The sequence below is a fragment of the Oculina patagonica genome, chromosome 4 (assembly GCF_052425735.1).
Source record: "Oculina patagonica isolate OP01 chromosome 4, crgOcupat, whole genome shotgun sequence".
Lineage (NCBI taxonomy): Eukaryota > Metazoa > Cnidaria > Anthozoa > Scleractinia > Oculinidae > Oculina > Oculina patagonica.
The window spans coordinates 46800297-46816667 of NC_135761.1; the positions used below are offsets into that span (position 1 = coordinate 46800297).

General features: G+C 42.9%; 4 protein-coding genes across 4 annotated transcripts; all 4 read right to left on the reverse strand.

Annotated features, from left to right (window-relative positions):
- Window positions 1–3461: 3461 nt before the first annotated feature.
- Window positions 3462–5666, reverse strand: LOC144648781 (uncharacterized). The gene is made up of 2 exons (XM_078508242.1): window positions 5208–5666; window positions 3462–4793 (listed from the first exon to the last, which is right to left on the reverse strand). The coding sequence occupies exon 2, from the start codon at window positions 4479–4481 to the stop codon at window positions 3480–3482; it is 1002 nt and encodes a 333-aa protein (XP_078364368.1). The 5' UTR covers window positions 4482–4793; window positions 5208–5666; the 3' UTR covers window positions 3462–3479.
- Window positions 5667–7128: 1462 nt separating this feature from the next.
- On the reverse strand, window positions 7129–12098 carry LOC144648519 (uncharacterized). Its single transcript, XM_078508049.1, has 7 exons — window positions 11555–12098; window positions 11113–11174; window positions 10603–10667; window positions 10386–10480; window positions 8965–9775; window positions 7519–8767; window positions 7129–7476 (listed from the first exon to the last, which is right to left on the reverse strand). Exons 1-7 carry the CDS (start codon window positions 11961–11963, stop codon window positions 7129–7131), a joined length of 3039 nt encoding a protein of 1012 aa, XP_078364175.1. The 5' UTR covers window positions 11964–12098.
- On the reverse strand, window positions 11997–12710 carry LOC144648520 (cyclin-dependent kinase-like 2). The gene has a single exon (XM_078508050.1). The coding sequence runs from the start codon at window positions 12708–12710 to the stop codon at window positions 11997–11999; it is 714 nt and encodes a 237-aa protein (XP_078364176.1).
- Window positions 12711–14190: 1480 nt separating this feature from the next.
- Window positions 14191–15630, reverse strand: LOC144648522 (uncharacterized protein KIAA1958-like). Its single transcript, XM_078508051.1, has 2 exons — window positions 15492–15630; window positions 14191–15362 (listed from the first exon to the last, which is right to left on the reverse strand). Exons 1-2 carry the CDS (start codon window positions 15613–15615, stop codon window positions 14191–14193), a joined length of 1296 nt encoding a protein of 431 aa, XP_078364177.1. The 5' UTR covers window positions 15616–15630.
- Between the last annotated feature and the right edge of the window lie 741 nt (window positions 15631–16371).

Here is a 16371-nt window from a genome sequence, read left to right on the forward strand (position 1 = left end):
AATCTGGTGATCTTGAATGGCATCTTGGATGAAGGAGCGCCTCTTGACAGACCAGCACCAACCATCACTCACTTCAATAAGATCATGGTCGATAATCAACGCTACAAAAAGCTCGCAGTAGGGGTCTGATAATAATCTGATCACGTTCTTCATCTCTCGCACAAGTCTAGCCTTAAAAAACTCGTTTGTTGCCAAGGTGTTAAGCATAAGTGAACTTGGATCAAAAATCTTTCTTGTTGTGCCTCTATCACTGCCTCTCCTCTCCTCTCCTGTCCTACTTTCGTGCCCATTTATTACCAGAATTATATGCTGATATCCTCTTCTCAATGGGGTCAAGACCTTCCCACTTTTATCGGTTACCCAAGATTTACAGGACTGAACTGTCTATACAACCAATATTTTATGTGGACTAGCTGGTACATAAAATTTACCATATGTAATTTCGTTTAGAGTGTTGAAAGTATTTATTTAGTGGGCATAGCAAGCAAGTGAACTGACATGGTAAGACAAATTTTATTTCGGCAAGTGGCCATGTGATATTCTTTTTTTAAATTTACATAAACACCAATGAAATGCGGAAGATGTGATTTGTTGTGATCTCCTTACATTCACATGTAAAAAATGTTTTTATGGCAAGGCTCCCCAAGTATTTCTTTGATTTTTGTTAGATAAAAGTAGTTATCTACTACCTGTTATATAATGTGCTGAAAGCCTTATAGTTCCTTTGGGATGCCTGGAAAAGAAAAACAAGGTTAAATTAATAACGTATTAAGACTAACAAAGTGTTATTAGATTCACAATCAAGATACATTATATTTGTAAGAAAAAATAATAAGTAGTAGGTCTTCCTGTGATTTTTGTTACAGACCTAAACGAGGCAAGGAAAGTTTCATGGAAAAATTTTGGTTTTTTTAACAGTATGACATTTTGGGTTGATGTTATTTAGGTAGCACACAATATTATGGACTTCTATTTGTATGGATACATTTCTGTTCTGAGAAGTGAAATGTGAATTTATCGAAAAAAATTAAACTTAATTAAAAGATTTGTTATGATTTCGTTTGGGGAGATTACTTCTATTTGTTACTAATTTTGCATCATTAACAGATCACAGATATATAGCAGCTTACTCCGTTTTTAGTGCAGAATGCACTATTGTGATGGTTTGTTGGGGCTGTCGTCCGCTAACCCGCTAGTGCGCTAACGTGTAAACTTTAATAGTCAATAATTAATTATTCCTGTGGAGGGGGTTGGGGTGGGAGCACCTGACCATACCCCCCAAGTAAAACGTAGAGCACATCTACGTTACTTTTATATTAGGATCTCAAAGGTATATATTTGTTTCAGTAAAACCTTTGCTCTCCTTGTGGTACTACTCAACGCAATTTACACCAAACGCATGCGCAGATTAGTCTACGTTGTTTTCTGGAACTATCATGAACATCGCTTGTATTGCGTGTTTGCGGTAGGCTTCCTGCAGACTTCTTGGCGCCAAGTAAAAACCGCAAATTAAGTTAATTAGATTTTGAGACTTTCACAGCGCTTTCGTAATTAGGTATGCAAAAACTTGCACCAGGATTTTCGGCGTGAACACCTGATAACCAGGAAACAAATATCCTAGCTGTACTGCGTTTTAAAAAAACCTGTCGAAAAATATGTTTTTTGATTAGATTTGTTTCTTTAGTTTTTGAGAATCGTCTTTCGTGCGGTCTAAACCGTAACTTAATTAAATTAAACAAATTCCATCGATGCCGCCGTAAAACAAACAAAAAACAAAAGTTTCAACGGTTAGGTGGAAAACGCGGAGTGCGGAGTGTGGAAAATGCGGAGTGTGGAAAATGAGGAGTGTAGAAAATGCGGAGTGTGGAAAATGAGGAGTGTGGAAAATGCGGAGTGTGGAAAATGCGGAGTGTAGAAAATATAAAGAAAATGTAAGAAATGAGAGTAAAAGTAATAAAATGATTTAATGTGAGGTTATATCAAGTATTGCAATTATTAACAAAAGAACATTAACATTATTCAAGCAGTTCATGTCCTTTGAAAAAGCGATCGATCATTACATTTTCACTTCTTAATTGTATACCTATATATAAAGAACAGTAACAAATATGAAATCAAAACGTTAACGCATGTAATCTGTCCAAGCTATGCATCACTACATTTTCATAGCTCAATCATGCAATCTTTTAGTGTTTTCTGTAGCTATAAAGAACTGTAACAACAAGGTAAATAAAAAAAATCAATGCGCGTAGCATAATTATTGGGAATTAACAATATTAACGATCAGTCCAAGTGTTTTCAGCAATTCTCTCTGGCCATCGTAAGAGAGTGGTAAGTGCTGAGGTCGATATGTACACGGCCGTCAAAAACAGGGTTTTTTCTCATGATATCTGCAGGATTGGGATGGTAGTATGTGTTGGCAAAGTCCGCACTGTGAACCAATGCTCCTGTGCTCTCATCCCTGCGTACCACAAGACGGTCGAAGTGCTTGACCACGATGTTGTGTGGTGACTGATGAAATTTTTCGAAAAATTGTCGCCGCAACCATAGCATTTTTTCACACATTTTGGCAAGGTCACGAGGTGATATAAATTCGGCGACAATCCCGAGTGCCTTGCTCCTGCTGCTGCCGATGGTGGAATAGACAAGGACCGATGAGGAGGTGCCGCCTGGAAACGAGCTTGTGGTGTGTGAGCTTGGAATGTTGACGCGTATGGATGATGAAAACGTCCTGCATGGAAAGGGAAGCCTGGTGGATTATACACAACTGGGTAGAATGGATTCAGCTGTGCTTGATGAACGGCAACGCTTGGCTGGTACGATGCGGGATACAACTCATGTAATTCTGCACCATCTGGATAGTTTTCAAATTCATTTGCCCCGAAACTTGGCGCGGACGGCAAGGGGTTTCGTGGGACCACCGTACTGGTTGTTTGTTTGCCGCGTCTACTTCTTGGCTGTCTTTCTTCCTTCCTGCCTCTTCCAGCTGGCATTCCATGGGTGATGGCCTTGCTGTAGTTCAGCCCACCAGTCTTACGCTTGTTTGCCACCAGCCACTTCAAATACGCCTCAAGGGTTCCTCTTTTTAATGACGCAGCAACAGCATGAGCACACAAATAGGATGCAGAGTATCCTTGGCAGTCATGACACTCTACTTTTCTGTTAGGGTACACGACGATTACATGCGGCTTCGTGGGCTTTGACTTTGAGGGAATTATGAGGGTGTCATTTGCGGAGGCTGCCGGTACCTCTGTTACTTTTCCTTCATTTACCAATGCTTCTCCTTTGGACACGATGAACTTTAAAACGTCTGAGGTAATCAAGTCCACACCGGAGGAAAGAATCTGCTGGAAAACAGCAGACTCGCCTTCCACTAACCTTTTGTTCACAGAGGCCATGCTGTTAGGAGAAGCTTCTTCAAGACCAGTTTGGTGAATTCGCGAGAGGGCTTCTTTTTTTTGGTCATTGGTCATCTTGCCTCATTTGTCGCCTGTTACAACCAGGTGGTGGAATTCTGGACGAAGTTGGTACTCCCCTTTGTCCATAATAGCTAATTCCAGTTCTTGCTCCTGGCTTTTTACAAACTTCTCGAGGGTCTTGACTAGTGTGTACTCATCAATTTTGGCTGTACCGCATTCACGCTTCACGCAGTCCTGAAGGACACCGTTTGTGCGTTCAGATCGATTGGTTGTGAATTTCTCTGGTGGGCAGCCGAGACCAGCTCTTTGACGGACGGGACTTATTACGCTATTTAGGAATTCTTCCTTTTTTTTCGCGCCAAACCAAGAGTGGAAGGCTTTTCCATTAGAGTGGAGCGATGACCACTTTCCCTCTAGACTTTCAAACAGGCCAAGAAATTCTTCAGCACTTCCTGCATCTGACAGCCCACTCTCAAAAACGCGGCCTATCCTTCTTCCAAAAATATCATCCATTATGCTCTGCTTAATGGATCCTTTAATGTCCATAGACACAAGCTTTGTGTCTATATTTTTGCGAAGGTAGATTTCGCAAAGCAGATGGGTGGCTCTTTCAAAGGTTTCATTAAAACCACCGACTAACGCCTTTTCATCATCTGTCCCGAAAGCCATCAGATCCTTCAACTCTGGTTGGAGAGCCTTCAGAGTTCCACCAAATAGCGAATACGTTGACTGCGTCTTCTTTTCGTGGAGAAGCACAGGCCCAATCATTGTCTGGTGATTGCCGTCTTCCCTGCGATGAACCATGAGGTGCTGGTATGATATCGGTGTCACATTGTATGGACCAAAATCAAACGTTGGGTCCACGGTTAATGGCCGAAACTCCACCGGATTACAGCAGAATCGCTTCAAATCATTCAGCTGTCTGTTTGTTCCCACGACGCAAAAAGGCTCAGCTCCAAGTCTTACGTCAGGAACAAATGCGGTCTTTGGTTCCCTTGCTTGGATCTTGCTTTCATTTAGTAACATATACCACGGGTCAGAGTTTCTTCCTGCGCCTGACATGTTTTTAGGGAAACTTCCTTTGTTGACAGCTTTACCATATCTTTTACTTGCTGTCGATTTCGCGGGACCTGACCCAATCCCACGCAGGATTGCAGACCACCAAGTCCCTCTGTTATTGCGTGATGGACGGCTTCTCTAGCTTTCATTTCTCCTGCGATAGTTTTTGCTGATCATTTGTGCTTTCCCAGGTACGAACATATGGCGTCTTTTTTTTCTTGGAATTCCCATGAGGCATTTTCGGAATTGGGTGTTCCTGGCCACTCTTGAAGGAGTACTGTACAAGACAGTATCTGTGCAGTTGTCCTCCAGGGACTGCAACGGAAAAGAAATGGTGAGACTACGGACCGTGCACATTTTCATTTTCACATTGTCATTTTTTACAGTACCGGCCTCTGAAGTGTATAATTTTTTTCATGTAGACATTTCACTCCTCACAATATGAAAGTTTCCCTTGACATAAATGCTTGGGGAAGTTAGTTGCAACTCCACCTACGCAATATATAATTTCATTCACATTTTGTATTTTATAGTTTAGGTAGCCTCTTATATTTTTTGAATTCACAAGCGAAGAGCCACCTAGTGGAAGTATTGTGAGTAAGCCTTATTATTATTATTATATATGGCAGCAATTACTTTAAAAAGCAAAGTTGTGTAAGTTTTTAGTTCAGAAGCCAACAATATTACAGATTAACGTAATCTTCCAAACGAAAAAAAAAATTCACTCACGGAAAAGGAAATCGATCCTTTTCTTAAAGTCGTTGTCGTGTTTCAGCATGTAGTATTCCCTCTTTAATGTCGCTACATCTGGGTCGCTTGACTCCCCAGCAGTCACTAGAGCAGAGTTGTCATCCATCCATTCTACGCTAAAATAGAATTTGTCGTTGCTGTTATTTCTCCAGTTCCCCACGTCATCGCACTTGATGTCTTGCGTTGATGGAAGCGCTTCAAGATCAACAAGGAAGGAAGCGTGGTGATAAACTTCGAAAGGCTGGATAGAGCAAACTTTGGAGCTTGAGGGCAGATCTTTTTGCAGCAGGGTGGTCACTACCGTTTTTGGCTTCATAACTTCAGGCTTGTTCGTGAACAAAGGCAGAGCCTTATTTCCACTATAAAACTGGATGGACTCTTCGTCTGCGTTTGTTTCTTCTCCATCTCCTTCTTTGCTTTTACTGACTTTGATCCTGCAAAAAATGACTGTGGTGTATTTAATACAGAAAACAGTGTGTAAACTCCGAGTTACAACACACACATGGCAAGAACTCAACTAACTCGATCGTACACGGCCTTCTTGTCACGTGACGACTCTACTAGTCCCAGGACTCCACATTCCTCCCCCCCCCCAAGTTCTTAAACAAGCAAGAAAACAAACGTCAACGAGAAAAAAAAAATTAACGCCTCTGCCCTAAAACTTAAAACTGTTCACGGGGGAGGGAATGAGTCCATTAGTAAAAACGCTGCGGGGGGTTTCTATTCCTCGCTGGGTATCGCCTGACAGGGGTAGTTGGCCCCGAGTCCCGAACCATTGTTGCACTGGGTGGTTCTCTGTCTCCATGGGCAACCTCGGGGTCATTTACATCAGGTACGGTTATCTCTGGATCCACACCTTCCTGCTGCAATGAGCTAGTAATTGGTAATGTGACACCAGGGTTGAAACTTTCTGTGGGTCGAGCAACTAGTTGATCGTGGTGTCTTCGAACCACAGTTCCATCTTCCAACTCAATTCTCGCAGACAAAGGACCAGTTTCCTGGATGATAGTTCCTGGAATCCACTTGGGGCCTCTGGAGTAGTTTCGAACATTCACTGAATCGCCGACTTCCACTTGACGCATTCGGCTATGCTGATCATGCTGTATCTTCTGTCTTGACTGTGCTGCATGTACCCTTGCCGCTACATCTGGTCGCAGCAGATCGAGATGTGACCTCAGACTTCGTCCCCAGCGTAACTGAGCAGGAGACTCACCCGTGGTGCTTTGGGGGGTAATACGATAACTTAATAGGAACCAAGCTAACTTGGTCTCGACAGTTCCATCACCTTGCTTCTTCATCCCTTGCTTAAACGTCTGCACCGCTCGTTCTACGAGGCCATTTGATGATGGGTGATAAGGAGCAGAGGTAATGTGCTTGATGCCATTTTTCTGTAGAAATGACTTGAACTCGCTGCTAACAAAATTGGACCCATTGTCTGACACTACAATCTCTGGTAGGCCGTGTGAAGCGAAGGTTGTCCTCAGCTTTTCGATGGTTGCGCTGGAAGTGGCAGAATTCACACAATGGATATCCATCCATTTAGAATGCGCATCAATAATTAGGAGAAACATCTTGCCCATAAAAGGACCGGCATAATCTACATTTACTCGAGACCAAGGGCGGCCTGGCCATTCCCAAGGGTGCAACGGTGAACTGGGTGGCTTCTTTTGGTGGCTTTGGCAGGTAACACAGCTTTTCACCTTTTCCTCCAAACGCGAGTCCATTTTCGGCCACCACACAAAGCTCCTAGCTAGGCTTTTCATTCTAACAATACCGGGGTGGGACTCATGTAGTATGTTCAACACTTCCTCTCTCCCCTGTGGGGGTATCACGACCCGGGATTCCCAAAGTAGGCAGCCAGCATGTACACTCAATTCCTCTCTTCTAGCAAAATAAGGCTTCAGGGCTTCTTCTTCGACTGCCATGGAAGGACGAACTGCAGAACTTGAGAAAGTACTGGATCACGGGCTGTCCACAACTTCACTTTAGTGGCATCCACTGGGCTGGTGTTGATGGTCTCTAGAAGGTGTATAATGTCCCCTGGGATGGGCGTGGTCTCTGGAGCAACTGGAAGGGGTAGATGACTGAGGGCGTCTGCGTTTCCATTCTCTTCACCAGGGCGATAAATAAGCTCATACTCATACGCAAGCAAAGTCAATGCCCATCGCTGCATCCTACTTGAGGCCATTAGAGGTGTGGCTCGTTCAGGGTTAAGCAGCCCCAAAAGTGGTTTGTGATCTGTGTAGACCTTGAAATGACGTCCAAAAAGAAATTAATGGAACTTCTTCACGGCAAAAACTACAGCTAGTGCCTCTTTATCTAGGTGGCCATAGTTCCTCTCCGCTGTGGAGAGTGTTCGTGAGGCATATGCAACTGGTTTCTCTGAGCCATCTTTCATAACATGGGCCAGCACTGCCCCAATACCATAGGGTGAAGCATCACAAGATACCACCAACTCTTTCTCAGGATCATAATGTACGAGTACATCTGATGATTGAAGTCGATTCTTGGCCTTATCAAACGCCTCTTGTTGCTCTGTACCCCATTTCCAACAGATATCTTTCCTCAGAAGCTCGTGCAGTGGCCCCAGGGTGGACGATAGGTCGGGCATGAACTTGCCATAGAAGTTAAGCATCCCTAGAAAGGACTTCAGCTCAGAGGGATTGGTTGGGGTTGGGGCCTCCTTGATGGCGTTCATCTTTGCTTCAACTGGATGGAACCCTTCTGCGTCAATGCGGTGCCCCAGGCACTCCAAAACGGGCTTCATAAATTGGCACTTTTCAGCTTTGAGCCGCAAGCCGGCATCAGAAAGGCGTCCCAAAACTTTCTCGATGTTGTCTAGGTGCTCTTCCGTGCTGGGCCCTGTGATGAGGATATTATCTAGCAAGACTCCTGTCGAAGGTATTCCTTGCAGCAAACCCATGGTTCTCTGGAAGATGCCGGGCGCTGAAGAGACCCCATACGGAAGGCGGTTATATCTAAAAAGGCCTTTATGGGTGTTAATTGTCAAAAACTCCCTTGAGTTCTCATCCACAAGCATCTGCTCATAAGCATGGCTCAAGTCTAACTCAGTAAACGTTTGACGCCCAGCCAACTTTGTGTATAGATCATCGAGCTTGGGGATAGGGTAGCCATCCAATTTCGAGACCTTATTGACGGTAAGCTTGTAATCTCCACAGACTCTTACTGTGCCATCACTTTTCATAACTGGGACAATGGGTGTGGCCCACTCGGAATATTGAACGGGTTCAATGGTTCCTGCCTTCTCAAGTCTTTCCAGGTCTTGCTCAATTTTCTCCCTGAGAGCATATGGCACTGGTCTGGCTTTATGGAAAATGGGGGTGGCTGTGGGGTCCACATGGATCTTGGCCTTTGTCCCCTGTAGGGTCCCCAGACCCTCCCCAAATAGCTGTGCATGTTTCTGCAAAATCTCTTCAAGTCGCTTGTCATGCGAAGTAAGTTGCTTAATCCTTGGCCAATTAAGCTTAATTTCTTCCAGCCAATTCCTCCCCAACAGAGCTGGGCCCTCTCCACTACTACTAACAATGGCAAGGAGTATTCGCCCCCTTCATAATGTACATCAACTGTATACACCCCTTTGGGCTTGACCTCTTCCCCAGTGTATGTACGAAGGACAATTCCTGATTTCTCCAGTGGCGGTGCCCCGTTTTGTGAGACAAGGTGTTTGTAGGTGCCTTCACTTATCACTGACAATGAAGCCCCTCTGTCAACTTACATTTCTAGTGCTTGCCCACCAACACTCAGCTGTACTTTGTATGGCAAAGGTCGTTTACCGCCAAGGGTAAACAAAGAATATGCACCCACGCCCTGTTCTCTCCCCATTGCCTCCTCTCCCCCCTCTAGGAGATGGGTATCCTGTGGGGTGTCTGACTTCTTATTAGTACTAGGAGGTGGTAGTTTCCCTTTCTTTTTGTTCTGGCACACTCGAGATAGGTGACCCAACTTTCCACAAGCATAACATTTCGCATCCTTAAAATGACAGCTTTTGGGGTAGTGATTACCGCCACAGCGATAACAATTAACTTCGCCACCCTTTTCCACTTTAAAATCGACTTTGTTGAGCGGAGTATCCCCTTCCTGAGAGTCCCCCTTTTGTATCTCCGAGGCATCCTTATCCGCGGCCTCAATGGTGAGAGCCAGATCGAGCGCTCGCTTCAGGGTTAATTTCGGTTCGGCTAGTAAACGACGCTGTATTCTGATGTCGTCAACACCACACACAAGCCGATCACGTAGCATTTCATCTAATGTTGCCCCAAATTCACAGTGTTCAGTCAGGTGCCTCAACTCAGCTAAAAACATGGCAATTGTCTCACCTGGTTGTTGAGTGCAAGTGTTAAACTTGAATCGTTGTACAATAGCGGAAGGCTTTGGCATGAAATGTTCCTGGGCGAGTTTCGCTAAATCCTCATAGGATTTGGTCTTCGGGTCCTCCGGAGCGACCAGACTTCGTATAAGCTTGTAGGTTTTGGCTCCCACGTTAACCAGGAAAATGGATCTTTTTTTGTCCGGATCGGTTATCTCGTTTGCTTCAAAAAAGTGATTTACACGCTCAGTGTAATGGCGCCAATCTTCCGTTTCGTTGTATTCGTCTAATTTCCCAAATGTAGGCATTTTCCGTGTAGACTTCGCTTCACTCTAGTCTACCTGGTCGTGGTATTCGATCACGTTCCTCGTCGCCAAAAATGTGGTGTATTTAATACAGAAAACAGTGTGTAAACTCCGAGTTACAACACACACATGGCAAGAACTCAATTAACTCGATCGTACACGGCCTTCTTGTCACGTGACGACTCTACTAGTCCCAGGACTCCACAATGACGCTTTTTTAAACCCCTTCCTACCTATAGCATAAAATTAAACTACCGTGTTAACCGGCGGACTGACGCAGAGAGAATGTAGAATGTAGAATGGCGACTGGAAGAAAGGTTTTTTCTCTAGTTCGAGAGTAATACGTCTACCAGGCATTTGCATTATAAACTTAGTGTTGAATAAAAATTTCTAAAAAAAAATACGAGTTTGTCTTAAGAGATTCTATAAATAAACTTAAATCTTAATTGTATAATATTGACCTCATGCTTTGTTTAGTGCCCCCTTTCTGTTTTACAATGGCATCTACGAATATATGACGTATAATACGTACGTACTGAAGTGAGAAAGGATCTTCCAGTAAACTGTCATCACTAGAGGCACTCTCATGGGCAGAAGAAGCTGATACTTTACTTCTGTGGATACTGCCAACCAAAAAACGATTTATCAGCATAGCTATAAAGCGGCCTTCATGGGCCATTTCAAAAACAAAAAACAAATGGAGCAAGGAATAATCAAAAATAATTAGTTTTTCGGTAATACTAACCTGGCAATCTTACTCTGCGGAGGATCATCCGCCTTGGGTGACTTCGTCAAGTCAATTGCAGCAACCTTGCAATAAATACAAAGGCAATCTTTTAGCTACATTACAATAATAAAGCACTGCCTTTGCCACGAGGTAGGCAAAGAAATGCAAGCAAATTGTTATTAGTATAATTTTAAAGGGCATTTAAATATTTTAATAAATTTATGAAAACGGCAAGTTGATTTGACGCGCGTCAAAGTTAGCAATTGATTTGACGCGAAACAAAGGTATTTATTACCCTAGTCAAAGTCACATTTCACTATTCCTTTGTCGCAGCTTTTGTAAGCGTCAAAAGCGTAATACCTTTAACCAAAATCACAGGTGGCCTTTTCACAGTCAAAGGTATCTCAAAGGTTTTTGCGAGTTGTGAAGACTAAGAATTTTCTACTTCGGTATAAATTTAACACCTTCCAAAGTCATGCATGCACATAAAGCTTGTACTGTTGTTATTTCAAAATGACACAAATCTACCTTTGCATGTTTCTTGACGTTTGAAGGATCGTCGCATGCATTACGCTTGGTACCTTTCTTGTCTGCAAGCGAAAACAAAGGAAAACGCATATAAATATCTGCCTGACAAAACAACTTATCGAAATCACTCCATACTTTCTCACTTCAAAAAATAAGGAAACAAACAAACACACAAAAACTGAAGGGAAGACTTTTCGCGAAGTTAAAAGGAATTCTATGCCGGATGATGTATTTTCCAACCACACCCCTGCGTAGTTTAAAAACTGAGATATCTGTTTGCCTCACGCTTCTCTATTCTATGTTACTCTCTCTGCCACGCCTAGCGTGACGCGCTAGATTCAAAATTTTACGCAGTACGCTAACACAAATGAAACACAAGAAACGCTGTCAGTATACGAATAGCACGCCTCGCCCCTACTATACGTACCACTATTACAAATACCTGTGTCTCCTCCATTGATGAGTTCGACGATTTCGTTATTAGCCTTCTCTTCCAAACTGGTGCCCTCTAAAAGTACTGATGGTTCTCTTTCATCTTTACCGTTTAGTTCCATTAGGACATCTTCGGCGCTTGGGCGGAGAGAAGCGTCGAAAGCTGTGCATTTATGATACAGTTTGTCAAGCTGACCCCACTCTTTTAATTGTCGCTGTTGATATTTTTTGGACGATTGAGGCTTGGATTTGTTGGCTATCAACTCTTTAAGCAGCTTTTCAAATTTGGAAGCACAGTCTGGAACTTTTTCAGAGCTTGATTTAAGTTCTATTTCATAGGGAAACTCAACGTCAGGATTGAAAATACTGAAAAAAGTCATCCCCATTGCCCAGATATCTATCACCTTTAAGTCATCCATTGTCGCGCAATTCAATTTCCCTTCGATTATGATTTATGGAGCCATGTAGGGCTTTGTACCACGTTCAATGTTTATTGTCTTCGCATGAATGATGGATGCTGTTTGGAGTAAAGTTGACCTACTCTCACCGAAGTCAGTTAGTTTGCAAACTACTGGACAGTCGGCAAAGACGCTTGGCAGTTGATCCGCGCTGATATCTTTTTTACAGTCGTGCCGGTTGCTGACCAACACGTTGCTTGGTTTTAGGTCGCGATGCACTATATTTTGTGAATGAAGAAAACGCAGACTTTCCGCGACGTCCTTTGCAGCCTTCGGAAAAACGGGTAAGAAATGCTCAAAGGCATCAGTTTGGCCCTCGATGCGATCAAGAGTGTTCAAAAACTCTAGCAGATTGGATATCTCATGGTTGACGCCGAAGGGGGTAAAATCGAAGCACTCGTACTCCATTATTATTGCCGCTGGCTTTGAACAAACGCCGATAAATTGCGTAATGTTGGTATGGCACAAGCTCTCAAGCAGTTTTCCCTCCTTTGCAATGTTCTTTAAGTGAGAATCGCCCTCTCCAAAAAATCGCTTTACAACAACAACTTTTCCTTTAGGAGTGTAGTTACCTTTCAACACCGATCCAAAGCTTCCTCTACCAATCTCGTCCTTATCTTTTACATCACTCCACGCAAAACTGGGTAGGCCCTCGAAGTAGCCTTTTGAAAGCGATTTAGGCTGAAGAAGTGGGATTTTAAAGGCCATAATGTCCTTCTGCGAGTGCGACCACGTGGAGATCAATGCGGACTTGACCTCTCATGTAAAAAGGATGTCCGGCCGAATCAACTACAATGGGCTTATTATTTGAGCCGGAAATAACTTGAATTGTTGAACAGGAAATAAAAAAAACCCGCCCCACTTGAAGTCATCTTTACATGTACTCAAAACCACGATCGAGAATCATCAAGTCTAAAGAGTAGCAGTTTGCTCTTTCAGGGTTCGCAAAAGGGAAACAGTTATTGGAAACATTCATGTTGGGTGTTATACCCTACTACCAGCGTACATTTAAATATTATTCTTTATACACTCCGCATTTTCCACACTCCGCATTATCCACACTAGCCTTTTAAAAATTAGTTTTAAAAGTTCGCTGTTTTACAAATTCGTTTTAAAAATTCGTTTGAAAAAATCGTTGTTTTAAAAAAATTTTTTTCTGTGGTCCCAAAAATAAATATGTCACGCATATATCATGTCTTAAATATGTAACACCTGAGTCGCGCCTTGCCAAAAAATTTAGCTTGTTGTTATACGGAAATACGTACGTACGGTTAACGGTATGTATAAATACAACCACAAGTTCGCAGTGCTGCTCACTAGGCTAGCCTTTTAACATGTCTTTCTACACCGCATTTTCCACACTCCGCATTTTCTACACTCCGCATTTTCTACACTCCGCATTTTCCACACTCCGCACTCCGTACTCCGCGTTTTCCACCTAACCAGTTTCAACACATTTTCAAGGAAGACAAAAGTATTTTGTTACAAACGAACAAAAGTGTCGTGGTACGTTTGCAAAGATTAGCGTAGGGAACACCTGGGAAAGAATACAAGTAGCCTGTGAACAGTTTTTCCGAAAGTAAAATAAAGCAAATAAACACGAACATATATAAAACATCATACTTTCAATTAGTATATACACACTCAGTGATCTTGGTGTTTCAAGCAATCTGATTGGTTCGCTATCTCGGGCTAATTAGTAAATAAACCCCTTCAGGCGGCTGGTATGTCGGTGGATAATGCCCGCGGCTGAGAGATTGTCCGAAAAATAAACATTTGGCCGAGAAGCGAAGCTTCGAGGGCAAATGTGAAATTATGAGGACAATCTCTCAGCCAAGGGCATTGTCCGCCGACATACCAGCAAGCCAGAAAGGGGTTTATTTATTTTATAACCCTCTGATTAATTTTCACCCGACTCTCAGAAAGCACTTGAAAAAAAAAAAGCCAGTGGCGATCGGATGACGATTGCAAATGACGTTAGCAAGTACCATTGATTGGTTGAATTCATTTTATTCAAACTGTGATTGGATTAAAACTTGACAGATTGTCATGTCAAACATGCTCTCGCAACGCCCCCTAGATCAAAAACTCGAAAACTCGGCGCTTTTATAATAATTTTACTATTGCGCTGTTCAAAGAAACCGGTCAAAAAACGTGTTAAAAGTCTTTGGGGGGAAATGAAATCAGTTCAGTTGTCTTTGGGTGGACTGAAAAAGAAATTACAGCCATGGAACACAGAATTTGCGAAGTTTGGAGCAGATGGATTCACATTGAAAGTGGATTGCTGGTGATGAACTTGACTTTGTTGCTGAATGGCGGCAGAGGACGTGGCTGAAAACGATGGAGTAGTTTGAAGAGAAACAGCTGAATGTACAGGCTGAACTGCGTTCTGCTGTGTGATAAACCGACTTACGATCGCGGATGATTCAAACTGTTGCTCGATGGTTGGTCGAGCATTGTAAGCCTCGATGGATTTATCACTGGCGTGGCCCGTTACGCTCTTCACTCGGCAATTTTCTAAACCGGCAGCTTTAAGTACGGTGACCGACGTAGCACGAATGCAATGGGGAGTGTAGACATGTGCAAGACCAGATTTCTTGCACATGTCTGTGAGCAGATTTTCCAGCTTGTGTTTTCCCATCGGCACGTTACAATACCAGATCTCGTCAGACGCACAGAATGAACTCGCATTGTGGTTCTTTGGCTTTTGCCACAGGGCATCGCATCTTGGCTCCCTTTTCGCCAAATACTTCTCGAGGCAAGTCACAGGACAACGGGGATTTCCTGGCCATGCCATCATCACAGACTGAGTCTCGTCTTCGTTGTCGTTGATACCACCAGGATGATTTTTCGTTGCTCTCTCGTTCAGGACGAAGTACTTCAGCCCACCAGTTGTTGTTTTCAGCTGTAAGTCACCCGGTTTCATCGCGCGTTGGTTCTCACGGCCTCTCTTGCCAAAGTAAAGAACTGTATAAAACCATGCTGTATTTACCAGACTCTCAGGACTATCCAGGCCGAGTTGGTTGGCGGCGTAAAGGGCTTCGAGGTCCTCACTCGAAATTGGGCGCTTGTGCTTAGTTGACGAAATCAACCCCTGCCGTGCGAGATCTTTCAGTGAAGCATCAAGAGCTTCGTTTGCCGGTTTGAATGCCTTATCTCTAATAATAGAAAACGGCTTTCTTTGAGGAGAACCAGATAAAAATCTGTCGAGACCGGAACGAATTGCTTTCATGGTGTTGCGACTGTACGGTTTTCCTTCAACATTTCTTGCTTCTACGTAAAAACGTTTCAACATGGCCGACAATTCTTCAGGATCCATACTTTCGAGAGTAGTTGGAATTTCTCTCTCTTTTCTCCATGCTAAAAGTTGGACAAGAACGATTTTTTATAGTAAGTACACTTTGTTGTAATTCTGTTTTGTAGCTTACACTATACGACAACTTTGAATGACTCAATTTGAGTTCGCGTTGACTCGTAACTTTTCCTTACCTTCAAATACGTTCACAGCATATTTTGTTGATTTTTTTGTATTTTCTGGAACAGCATTTGCTACTAGTTCCTTAATTTCACCGTCACTAGATTCAACAAAACGTGTACTTTGTTTTTCTTCCATAGGAAATTAAAGAATGTAAGCACTTTGAATTCTCTTTGTGTGTTCTTGTCACCGAAAAATCGGACGACAAATATCAAATCGGACGGGGGGTATTGCCTGATACCCGTCCTCCGATTTTGTACCACGTGATGCGTTTTGTCCAATGAGCACGCACGAAAATTAATGGGTGGGTTATAATGAGCATTATTCACTCCCTACGGAGTGAATAATGCTTGATCCAAACTGAAACAAAATGGCCGGCGTAAACTCGCGTTTCGCCGGCGTTTCTGAATCGCAAATACTAAGAATACAGGAAGATGCTGAACCAGAAAAGACAAAAAAAGGCTAAGGAATTTGGCCTGATTGTTTTCAAAGTAAGAGAAGACTACATATTTCGCAATTTGCAGCACAATGTCCACACAACTCGAGTAATAAAACGATAAACAATTGCTTACCATCAGCCACTTCTTCGCCCGGCATCGGCAGAAATGAATACCGCAGATTTATCGGCAGCAACATCAAGTGTTATTCAACCAAGATCCTCCCACAAATATTCAGGAACAAGACGCCTAAAGCTTAATGCTTAAAACCGGGCGGTTGATGTTTAACTACTTTATTAGACAAGTACAGCAAAAACTTTTAAAATACCATTTAATGTATATTGAGTAACACGCAAGTCTGTGGATTGCTTGTCCATGCTTGGACAAATTCCTGCTTAGGCTTTCAAATTTTTTATTTTTCTTCCGATAACTGAATAACGTAGGTATTGAAAACGTT

Excerpts from the sequence above, each read along its gene's own strand:
- LOC144648781 (XM_078508242.1), bottom strand. The coding sequence starts at position 4,481 with ATGTCAGGCGCAGGAAGAAACTCTGACCCGTGGTATATGTTACTAAAT.
- LOC144648519 (XM_078508049.1), bottom strand. The coding sequence starts at position 11,963 with ATGGATGACTTAAAGGTGATAGATATCTGGGCAATGGGGATGACTTTT. Across the intron at positions 11,175-11,554 it reads CATCAATGGAGGAGACACAG|ACAAGAAAGGTACCAAGCGT; the intron begins GTATTTGTAATA and ends TTTCGCTTGCAG. Across the intron at positions 8,768-8,964 it reads GGTGGGCAAGCACTAGAAAT|TAGTAGTGGAGAGGGCCCAG; the intron begins GTAAGTTGACAG and ends TGCCATTGTTAG.
- LOC144648520 (XM_078508050.1), bottom strand. The coding sequence starts at position 12,710 with ATGGCCTTTAAAATCCCACTTCTTCAGCCTAAATCGCTTTCAAAAGGC.
- LOC144648522 (XM_078508051.1), bottom strand. The coding sequence starts at position 15,615 with ATGGAAGAAAAACAAAGTACACGTTTTGTTGAATCTAGTGACGGTGAA. Across the intron at positions 15,363-15,491 it reads TGCTGTGAACGTATTTGAAG|CATGGAGAAAAGAGAGAGAA; the intron begins GTAAGGAAAAGT and ends TCCAACTTTTAG.